The following is a 12,156-nucleotide window of genomic DNA, read 5'->3' as shown; positions in this document are numbered from 1 at the left end:
GTCAGGGCGGCTAGGGTCTGGAACCAACTTCCAAGGGAGGTGGTGCAGGCTCCTACCCTGGGGGTTTTTAAGAAGAGGTTAGATGAACACCTTGCTGGGGTCGTTTGACCCCAGTACTCTTTCCTGCCATGGCAGGGGGTTGGACTAGATGATCTTCTCAGGTCCCTTCTGACCCTAGAAACTATGAAACTTTCCACAGTCACTGCTATGAACAGCCTATGAACTGCTGCCTCTCTACCTTTAATCTGTCTAGCATGGGTGCCAATAGCAGTGAAGCTGTGGCAGTATGGGCTCCACAGTGGGCTGTACAAGCCTTTACAGGACCCTGGATGCAGGTCAGCTGGCTCAGAAGTCTATGCTGTGACCACTTCACTGCTTCTGACACCTAAACTAGTAAATCAAAGCTAGGGATTCTCTCTGCAGTGTACTTACCCTGAGTGAGACATATTGTCCAAATGAGAAGAAAATGAGAATAATATCAAACAAAATAAGATCTAATCTACTGGAGGACGTCAAAAAAATTGGTAAGGAAGAGTTGAGATACTAGGCGCTACATGAAATACTAAATGTGCAGTAGACTAACTCTACTGTGCATTAGTGTGGCAGGCAAAAACCGTGCTAATGCACAGTGGAATTAGTCTACTGTACATTAGTGTCACAAAAAAGCATGTGCTGGTGCTACTGCACAGTAGTGCCAATTAAAGCTCATTAAATTAGTACCTGTTATTACAGGTACTAAACTTAAATGTGCCGTAATTATGGCACATTAATGAACATGTAGACGGCACTCTATTTATTAAAGACTATGTGATTCCAGCTCATTCAAGCTTCAAAGCAATTAAAATATAAAGTGTGGATTTTCAAAATGAGACAAAAAATATCTAAGTTGCTTGTTGATCCTCCACAACCTCTTGATTATGAAGATGGTGATAATTTATTTTTATCATGTTTGTCTCAGAGTTTCTTTTCCGTGTTTAAATTCATCGCTTATTGATTCACCTCCAAACCTTGGTGCTCAATACTGCAAATCCTTGAAAAGACCAAAGCCCTTACACATTAATACAAGCTTTGTAATCCTTATGCAGATAAGATGAACCCCATTATCAGGGCAGTTTTCAGTTTTGTGACCTCTTCACATTAATTAGCATATGCGGGAGTTTGAAAAGCACACTATTGGCTGGGTCAGCACATTCTCTTACAGCTTTAGTGACCATCAAACTTTGTTGTAATATGAACGTACCCTGAGAAAAGAAGTTTATGGCAACAACAAAAAAAAGATAAGAAATGCTATCATTTTGGGTTGGATTCTTTTCTCAGTAACACTTAGCATATTCCTTAATTATCTTCTTTCATTTAACACAGAGTTGCTGAGATTAGAATATTGTCCATAATTCATAAAAATAGAGGTATTGATATGTGTACATTTTGAAACGGGGATATAGGATGCACCATACAGGATCTAAACCTAATTAAATCTAGCAGCCTGCCACTGGAAGCAGGCAGTGATCTGTAAAAATATGAGATTCTCTGTTCTACCTTCTCTTCAGGCCCAGCAATTCACTTACCCAATTTAAGAATTTAGAAGACAGTTTCTAGTAAGGGGACAAAGTCCAGGAATAGATACAAAAAATCTGGAATCCACCACCAGGTTCCAGGAATAATGCTTTAGAACAGCTGGCTCTGGAGAGGCAAAAGCCTGCACTGGTCTGCTTTTCCACCTGGTGCAGGGGTGGGCAAAATTGTGGATCCAGGCAACACCTGGACTGCATTCCTAGCAGCCCCTTCCCATGTCACTGGCTGGTTTCCATGGAGTCCCCAGCAGCTGGCAGGGCCGTGACAGTGCAGGGCTAGGATTTCCATGGAGACTGGCCCCAGCAGTGCTGGCAGGGCACGTGGCTGAGCAGGGAGCTGCTCTAGGGCTGGGATCTTGTGGCAGTGACAATGTGGTCCAGAGCCCGGGCAGAACTGGGATCAGCTGCCTGGGGGGTGTGGGCAGCGGATAGCAATTCTGACTCAGTTGTGGATTATACTGTCACCGCCACAAGATCCCCGGCAGTGACAGTGGCTCCCCACCCAGCCATGTGCCCTGCCAGCGCTGCTGGGGCCAGTCTCTGTGGAAACCCTGGCCCCTCACTGTCAAGGCCCTGCCACTGCTGGGGTCTCCATGGAAACCAGCGGCAGTGACGTGGGCAGGATCCACTGAGAAATGGAGTCCACTGCAGACCTGATCTAGCCCATAGGCTGGACTTTGCCGACCCCTGACCTGGTGTGCTCTTATTTCTCTCTGTCCTTCTGGCTTCTGTGAAAGGGAGGCATCAGAGTCCCTGTTTCTCCACACCTGCTCTGGAATAGCATGAATAACTTCCACATGCCTGCCTCCGATTCAAAATCTTGTGAAACCATCTAGAAAAAGACTGATTTCATGGTGCTGCTGCTTGGCACAGAAGAAAGTCAGGAAGATGATTGTGTTTGGGTTCACATTCTGATTTAGTTGGGATGATTTTCTGGAAGAAAAAAAAGGAAAGCCTAGATACTGCAGATATGATGGTGTAGATTTCCTGGCCAGCCCAGAGGACTGTCTTTCTTGGCAGGCCTCCCTGCTCCTTATACATGTTAAGTTTAAAAATAATGGCTTTCTGAGACTAATCCAGGGTCCAGAAATAGATATTTTATTGCTATTTTAAAAATTTTCAGCATGTAAAGGACATTATACTACAGTCAAACCCTTTACTGGAGGCCTTTGGGAATGCGAAGACCGTACGGAACAACAACTCCAGCAGATTTGTAAGTTTCTCTCCCAAAGATTGCTTTATCCTCTTAGCATCTGTGGGTTTGGTCTGGGCATCTTTGTGAAGGAAAAATTTTTTATATAATTTGAGAGAGGTATATATTTCAAGGTCCCCTAGATCAAATGGCCCATTTGTTTCTACATATTGGACATAAGACAAGATATTTATAAGCATTTGATATGTAAACAAGACCACTAGCAACCTAAGCAGGAAAGAATGAGTGGGAAAGAATTAATATATATATTTTCTCAGTTAGTAAAATTATAAGCTCTAACTTTGTTTTAATAGATGAAACAATTTCTGTTGCCAGGCAATAGGGATACTGATCTTTTCTGAAAAGCAGTGAGGAATTACTTTCAGCATTTGATTATAAATGTGATACTACATATACTAAATAATAGCCTGTTGTTACATTCTAGGTTTAGATTTGAATGAGGTAACCCTTTCGAATTTATTTGAGAAGAGCAAACATGGAAGCATGGGTAATATGTAATAGGAGCAAAATTATACTTCACATATGGGGCTGAACACACTATTGGTGTTAATGGATGTTGTTTACACTGGCAAGGAATATAACCTACATTTTTCAAAATTAAATCCTTTCTGAAAATATAGCACATACAATATTAATATCTTGGCAGCTGTTTGGATATAAAGCAAAATAAAGTATGCAGCTGACATCTGCTGCAACAGAAAAAAATTATAAAACAATTGTGATCCTTGTTGGTTTCCAGTGCATTTCTTTTGCTCAGACTGTTATCTGTGTTAACAGTGCAACCAGCACAACAGATTTTTTACTCTTTCATTCCTTTTTTGCTCCTTTGCACAGGAGATGCCAGAGCTCATTCTTCAGCTGGCTTAATGGTTCCTGATGCAACTCCTCAGTTTACCACACAAAAGTATTATTGGTGTACCTCATCTGAAACTAAAAGGGCATAGTCACCATTAGTCTGAGTGGATATAAATATATTGACTGCCTGCAGTTGCTTCCTCACATAGCAGCAGTAAATTTGGCACTCATTATTTCTTTACTCCAATCCATTTAACATATATCAACCAACTCAGCAGAGGAAATTAGTCCCCAGTTAGCCTAAAATCATTGTTCCAATGTGGTCTAAAATTATTATCCTGAGCTTCAAACTATGTAAACACACATGGAAAAGAGGGAAGACTAGTTGTTTAAGAATCCAGGCCTATTTTAGCTTTTAGAGGCTTAGAAGATTGAAGCAATGCAGAATAAATATCCCACTTAGTTTCCTTGAATTGTACTGCAACAGGTGTGTGCTTTAAGTTTAAAATTTATTAATCACTCATGAACCTCTATAATTATTTATTGCAGGGAAAATACTTTGAAATCCAGTTTAGCCCAGGTGGAGAACCAGATGGTGGGAAAATCTCCAACTTCCTGCTGGAAAAATCTCGGGTAGTAATGAGGAATCCTGGAGAGAGGAGTTTTCACATTTTTTACCAGGTTAGAAGCATACAGTTTCCTTCTCAGTTATTAAAAAAGTTTTCCAGTTTTTCATGTTTATTGAAAAGTCTGCCTCAGTGAAATCATGCTGTTGAATGCATATTCTTGAGGGCAACTTGGTTATTGGTGGAAGCCTTTACAACACATCAAGACATTTTTTGATATGGACCTAGTCAGTGGCATGAATCTCTTTCCAAATACAGAAAAAATCTCTCTGCATTAAAGTATTTCTTGGGGCTCATTTGGTAATTCACTGTGGAGTCCCATATAGAAAATATGCTACAGAAAATCATAACTTTCCCACAGTTATAATTCAGACCACTATATAATTATAATTTATTACATGTTATGCTCTAGGATTCCATAGCATGCTGGAAAAATAAAATAAAGAGGCCATTCTATAAAAGTTATGTCAGATGTAAGATCATTTCTATAGAACCTTCTAGGTTTCAACTCTGTTGCATTCTGCAAGACTTTTCCTAAGAGCTGTTTTTCTTTTGCTACTGTTCCATGTGAAAGATCCAGGATATTTAGCTAGATTTTATCTGATTCTGGTGGTTTCCTTTTGCAGCTTATTGAAGGTGCCTCCTCAGAGCAAAAAAGCAACCTGGGCATTACCAGCATGGACTACTATTACTACCTGAGCCTCTCGGGATCCTACAAAGTAGATGACATTAATGACAAATCTGATTTCCAGGAAACACTGGTATGTTTTTAAAGTGAGTGTGAGAGACAAATAGGCAGTAGTGTAACTTGGGGTGGGTGAGACGGGCACCTGCCCTGGGTGCCAAGTTAGGAGGGTTGCCAGAATTGCTTCCCACCCCTGTGGAGCCTGTGCCCCAGCAGCAAGAGCAGCCCCAGGGCTTATCCGTGCTGGGACTCCAAAACAGTCCCCAGCTGCTGCTGCTTTAAGAGCAACAGCTGGGAAGGGCAGAGCAGTAGCTTACCTGGGGGCTGCCTTCTCTTCCCCCAAGTCTTGGATTTCCTGTGCACTCCCCACTTTCCCACATGATTTGCCCAGGACATCAACTCTGCTTGTCACACCTCTGCAAACAGGCATAACTATAAGGATGACAAAGAGAGTTTTGGAATGAGAACCTCAAGTTGAAAATGCTGGTAGATAAAAAACCTCACCCATTTCATTTAAACTGTCCTTTTTTGAAAGGGCACCCTTTGAGGTTATGTCTATGTAGTAAATTTTAACACGGTCCAGAGCGGCATCTGCAAGCATGATGCACTGCTCAAGGTGGGCTGCTTCATAAACTGGAAGCCATGTCATATCCAGGTAGTGACACAGGCAGGATAATTAGCATTGAACAACAATGCCAGCTAACACTCCCATGCTAATTAGCCAGCATGCATCATCATATGAAGGCAGGAGCATTGCTTCTCCTGTAGGGGAAATAGCACAGTGTGCTTAAGGATACCACTCTAGAGTACAGTAAATTTACAGTAGGCCTTTTGAATTGCACTCTGGTCATTCTGCTAAGGTAGTTACCTTGTAGAACATGCTTTTCATCAGGGATTTATAGGAAGGCATCTTTGGCAACATAGCACACTGAAGAGCTTCAATTAAAAAGTAAAAGTGAAAAAGAGAACTCTATATATGAAGTATCATGGCCTGAAGGGTTGAAGGATTTGAAATGGGGAGACTAAGGTTCTGGCTCCAGCTGCTACTGACTTCCTGTGCAGCCAGTGATATGTCAAGAAAACCTTTGATGCTCAGTTTTACAATATGTATAAAGGGGTAGTAACATTTATCTACCCTTGCAGCCACCAGGATGAAACATTATATGTCAGGTATCATTGTCATTACAGGATCAGTTAATGTAGCAAAAGTGACAGGTAGGACTTTTATAAATCGAGTTCCTTATTAATAGCACATCCTAAAAAATTATTCCTGTGGAGCAGTTGTTTCATGATTGGCTGAAGTACACAGCCAAAGCCAGACAGAATATAACTGTTCTGTGGTAGTAGAATCATATACTATGTATGAAGCTCGTATACTATTCTATGGTAGTAGAGTCATATACTATCTGTCACTTTTTTTATCTTAAACTTAATTGTTTTTATTCTGAGTTATTTAAGAGACTTGCTCAAAAACTATTTACAGAACGTGAAACGTGATGTCTTTTTCTTCACCAGCATGCAATGAATGTGATTGGGATCTTTGCGGAGGAGCAGACACTGGTGCTACAAATAGTAGCAGGAATCCTGCACTTGGGAAACATCAGCTTCAAAGAAGTTGGCAACTATGCTGCTGTGGAGAGTGAGGAGTGTAGGTAGCTCTGGAAACCATTACAGAATTAATGGTGATGCAGCAGGTTGAGGCTCAGATGTTGTGATGTAATGAACTGCACTTGGAAGCTGCTTATCCAAATACAGTGCATCATTTCTCATGATCTGAGTGTCTCTTAAAAAAAACCTGGACCATATTCAGACTTCTGCTGTGCACCATGCAATCCAAGTAACTTATTTAATAAGAGCAGAATTTTACACTTTGAACATAATCTAAAGAGAATGTTTTTGTGTATTTGAGCGAGAGTTCAGTGGACAAACTTAATGTCCTCCAAATGCAGCGGTGTTCAGATCCCAGCAGGATTTGATTCTCCGTTTTACCTGTCATGACCCTGAAAAGGTGTAATACTAGCTTGACTATCCTCATCCCCAAAATTCTGCCTTTTAAATTGAATGTGTATTACTTATATAAACACACTAAAATTCAGGACATAGTATAAAATAGTATCTACTGCTTCTAGGGTCTGGGCCACCCCCTATTTCTAGCCTATAAACACTTCCTTATCCACAACCTCTTGTCTTGGGTTCCTACAGATTTTGCTCAGTGTACCACACCTGCTAGTTCCATATCTATGGAAGAAAAGACAAGCGGATCTATATGTCTTAGTTATTATGCTTGGCCTATAGCAATATTTCTGCACTTCTTCACATTTAGCATAGCACACACTGGATAAGTAGCTGTGCAACTACTTTAACAGCTGTTATTTTAAAAAACTTCTGATTAGTTTATTATACAGAATTCTTGGGGAAATTGCAGCTTTTGATAAGGCTTTAGGATCAGTGTCCTATCAGTGGTCCTTTATATCTGAAGTGTTGATGGTTTCTCCAGTCCTCCCCCACCACTGCCACATTTTTCAAGCCCTTCAACAACCAGCTAGTGATGAAAGAAGCAGGATTGTGAGGCCTAGCAGCTCTTGGTCATGAACTGACATGGAGGCAGCAGTTATGAGAAGGTCATTTAGCACTTGGACAAGACAGGAGTGAAACTCAGCAGCTGTAACTGTGATTGAGTAGCTCTCTTTAGGATCCTCACTGCTTAACCCACATGGGAAGGAGGCTAGAAAAGATGTCTTAAACATAGTCTGGCTAGCTTTTTCCTGACTGAATAACCATGTCCAGTGGGATCATCTTTACTGCAGCCAAAATCAACAAAGTCACACAATCAGTTTTGGAACCTGGAACATCAGGACCATCATGGACAGTTCTAATAGTGAAAACTCAGAGCACTGCACTGCAATCATGGCTCCAGAACTCAGGCAAGAACACTTACATCACTGCACAGGGTGAGACCTGGCAAGTGAGAGGTGGGCGGCACAAAGAGCAAGGTGGTAGCTGTTCTCTGTTCTGGAAGAGTAAACAGGAAGGAGAACATTGATTTTCCAAGTTGGCTTTGCCATTAAGAATGAACTCATAAACCAGCTCAACAAACTACCGATCAGAATTAATGAGCACCTCTGTCTCAAATTGGCAGAGAGCCAATATGCTACTGTCATCAGCATGTATTCCCTGAGTCTTGATGCAGCTATCAAGAACAAGGAGAAATTCTATGCCAACCATGAGCACGTCCTTTCTGATGTTCTGGAGGAAGACTGTTTTATTCTGCTTAGTAATTTCAGTGCTAGAGCTGAATGGGACTCAAACCTCTGGAATGGAACCACAGGCAAGGAAGGAGTGGGAAAGTTAACTCCAATAGTATCCTCCACCTGATCAAATGCACGGAATGTCGACTCACGATCACCAATACCCTGTTCTGCTACAAAAACAGTACAAGACATCATGGCAACACCCATGATCTAAGCATAGTCACTTGGTTGACTATGCCACTGTTTGTGCCCAGGATCACAAAGATGACTATATCACTTGAGCTATGCTAAAATCTGATGATTGCTGGACCAATTACTGATGCATCTGCTCAGTTATTTCACTCAAACTGCCACCCAAACTGTGACTACAGCAAAAGCAATGCCAACAGAAGGTCAGCATCACAGGACCCAAGGACCTAATCAAGTGAGATCTCTTCCACCAGCCTCAACAAAAAATTGACAAATTCCAATCAATAACAATGGGAAAATGATAACAGTGCTTGGAGTACCTTCAAGTTCACCACCATCAGCACCTGTGATGAGATGCTTGGATTGTTTACTGGAAAGCACCAAGACTGGTTTGAAGAGAATGAGCAGGAGATCCAAAAGTTGGACCGGCTACAAGTGCAAGACCTTTCATGCTTGGCAGAATGACACCAACTCCAAGCAAAAGAAATTGAATCACCAACAAGCCGAGGCAGAAGTCCAGTGGAGGACCACGATATGAAGAACAGATGGTGGAAAGAAAAAGCGAAAGAGATTCAATGTCTCACCAGCATCCATGATACAAGCGGTTTCTTTAGTGCCACGAAAGCCACCTAAGGTCCAAGCGCTTGGGGACCAACCCCTTTGAGACCTAAGTATGGAAGAGACCTGATCAAGGAAAAGGGAGTCATCAACACTTGTTGTAAAGAATATTTTGAAGACTTCTCAATAGAGACTGTGCTGTTGACAATAGAGTTCTCAATTCCATCCCGCAACACCCAGTCAGAGACCATCACCAAATCCCTCCAGCGTGAGTGTTTGAAGACTGTGACATCAAATCTGAAACCAAGCTCATGGTTTATCAAGCAGTCATGATCCCCACCTTACTGTACAGAGCTGACACATGAACAGCATACAGGAGATGCTTCAAGACACTAGAGAAGTACCATCAACACTGCCTGCAGAAGATGCTTCAAATCCAGTGGGAAGACAGATGCACCAAAATGTTAGTGTCTTCTCTCAAGCAAACACCTGAGCATTGAGGCAGTGATCATCCAACATCATCTTCACTGAGCCAGCCACATCATCCAAATGTCCAATTCCAGATTCCCAAAACAAGTCTTATTCTCCCAGCTCAGTCAAGGTGTACACTCAAAAGGAGGGCAGAGAAAGTACTTCAAGAATGTTCTCAAGGCCAGCTTGGAAAAAAAAAATGCAACTTTGACATCAATATCACCCCAAATGGAGGAAAAGTCTGCTGCAAGGATCTCAGTACTTCGAAATCTCACAACGAGAACAGGAGATGGAAAAGCAGGAGTGGCAGAAACAGCATGTCATAAACCAAACCAAGAATCCAGAGCCACCCACCCCACACGGAAACAGATGCCCGAGTTATAATAGAACCTGTTGATCTGGGATTGGCCTTATCAGCCATCTTTGTACCCTCAGATAGGGCAATCATGGACGGCAATCATTCTCGACTGGGAGGGATTACGAACTATGAGAAAGCTGGGTACTCTTTGCTTTCCATTCCAAAGAAAGCACTTTATTTTTTGTTGTAAAAACAACCGTGCTTCTTGTTGCGGGTTGATCAAATAAGCCTGTTTATTGTAACAGTCTACAAAAAGGATGATGTGAATGTGCTTCAAGAGTAGGATTCTTTTGAACCACCACGTTGAAGAAGACAATTAAATGTTTGTACCCAGAGAAGCCTCAGATGTATTTATCATAATATATCTATTTTTTCACTTACTATGCTTTACCCTTAACACTTCCAAATTTTACATGGTGACGTGTGATATAATACTTCATTATAGACAAAGAAAAGTTATGCAATTGAAACAGCAATGTATTTTCTGTAGTCACTAAACAAGAAAGACACGTGAAGATTGTATACTTTTAAGGGTTAGGCTGCTACTCGGTTCCCCTCTAGGAATCACTGTTGCACATAGGTAGAGATGGGCAGAGTTTGAGGGAGAGCTGCAAGAGGAGTCATGGCTGTCTGGGTTCTGTTGGCATGAATAAAGAAACCTCTTTGTTGAGGTGACTTATGATTCAGTGAACTAAACCCGCAACGTGATAGGACATAGTGGCTTTTAGATTTCTGCAGTGAAAGTGGTGGCCTAATTTGTGTTCTGGGCAGTATGTAGTTGACAGCTCTCATCTTTAACTACATCTCCTTCAGGTTAGTCATGAGGTGATGTAACTATGGAATAGGACCTACATTTAGTGCATGTCCTGTTCCTCTCTTGCTACTTGTTGCACCAGTAACACATCGCATCAGTAGTAGGCAGCTGGAGTGCCCCATCAGGAGGCCTTGATTACAAGGATCTATCAATAATCGAGCCTAGCAGCATCCCACTAAATAGCAAAGAACCTTGTACACGAAGATACTGTAGGACAAGATTATAGTGCTATTAAAAGTCAAGGCTATGATAAGGTTTTCTACATCAGAACCAAGAAAGGGCTTAAAGAAGTGATCCTATATTATCATTTTTATATATATATTTCATAGATTTCATAGACATTAGGGCTGGAAGGGACCTCGGAATATCGAGTCCAGCCTCCTGCCCAAAGGGAAGGAAGTCAGCTGGGGTCATAGGATCCCAGCAAGATAAGCATGATAATATAGGACCACTTCTTTAAGCTCTTTCTTGGTTCTGATGTGTATATATAGAAACATAGGCTTGGCAAAGTACTTAAAAGGTAATCAGATTCATCCTCCTGCACTGAGGTGGAATTAAGTATGCCTGTCTCATCCTCACACTCCTTGTCTAACCTGTTCTTCTTGTCTTTTCTAGAAAAATAAACCCAAATTCTTTCCACTTTTCCTCACAGACTCATTTTTTTGCTGCTCCCTCTAGACTCTTTCCAGTTTTTCTACATATTTCTGCAAGTATGGTGCCCAAAAATGAACTGAGTACTTCAGCTAAGGGTAATCATTTCAATCTTCACGGATGTGGTGAAGCCTTGTGTCTTACATACAACACTCTTGTCAATGCATCCCAAAAGGACATATGCTTTTTTTGCAGTGGCATCTCATTGTTGTCTCATTCAGTTTGTGATCCATTTCCCAGATCCTTCTTTTGGGCCCTTCTCCCTCACCAGATAGTCTCCATTTTGTATTTGGGGGGTTATTTTTTCTTTTCTAAGTGTAGTATTTTGGGCTTGCCTTCATTGAATTTAATCTTTTTTTTTAATTTTAAAGCACTTGTTCACATTATCAAGATTATTTTGAATGCTAAACCTGTCCTCCAAGAGGTTTGCAGCCTCTTCCAGCTGACTTTTCTCTGCATATTGTATAAGTGGCATTCTTATTCCATCATCTAAGACATTAATGAAAGTTTTGAATACCACGAGATCCCAAACTGACCCTTGTGAGACATTACTGCCCAGTTGGATGAACACTACTCTTTGGAGGTAGATTTCCAACTAAATAGTTGCATACCCACCTTAGTAATTTATATACCATATTTCCCTAGTTCACCTGTGAGAAAATCATGTCCCTTACTGAAGTGAAGGTATATCACATATACTGCTTCTTTACACATTGTGCCTTTAACTCTGTCAAAGGTGGGAATTAAATTGATTTGATATGCTATGTTGTCTATCATTTTATTGCATATATAAATGGATTATTTATTAAATATGTTCCAATATTTTCCCAGACATTGACGTTAGGCTAATTGGTTAATAATTCCTGAAGTCCTACTTTGTTTTAGAGGTATATATTTGCTCTTCTTCAGTCCTCTCCCATCCACTATTAATTCTCCAAGTTCTCTAGCATCTTAAACATTGCTTCGGCTAATTC

General features: G+C 41.1%; 1 protein-coding gene across 1 annotated transcript in view; it reads left to right on the top strand.

Annotated features, from left to right (window-relative positions):
- Positions 1-12,156, top strand: part of MYO1E (myosin IE) — a 129,786-nt gene that overhangs the window by 30,432 nt on the left and 87,198 nt on the right. Inside the window, exons 5-8 of the mRNA XM_019504315.1 lie at positions 2,695-2,784; positions 4,129-4,260; positions 4,832-4,966; positions 6,406-6,538. Coding sequence (XP_019359860.1) covers positions 2,695-2,784; positions 4,129-4,260; positions 4,832-4,966; positions 6,406-6,538 — 490 coding nt within the window. The remainder of the gene's footprint in view (positions 1-2,694; positions 2,785-4,128; positions 4,261-4,831; positions 4,967-6,405; positions 6,539-12,156) is intronic.

The sequence above is a fragment of the Gavialis gangeticus genome, unplaced genomic scaffold (genome assembly GCF_001723915.1).
Source record: "Gavialis gangeticus isolate Ggan-Ray unplaced genomic scaffold, GavGan_comp1, whole genome shotgun sequence".
Classification (NCBI taxonomy): domain Eukaryota; kingdom Metazoa; phylum Chordata; order Crocodylia; family Gavialidae; genus Gavialis; species Gavialis gangeticus.
The sequence above is the reverse complement of the archived record's forward strand: the minus strand, read 5'-3'. Positions and strand labels throughout refer to the sequence as shown.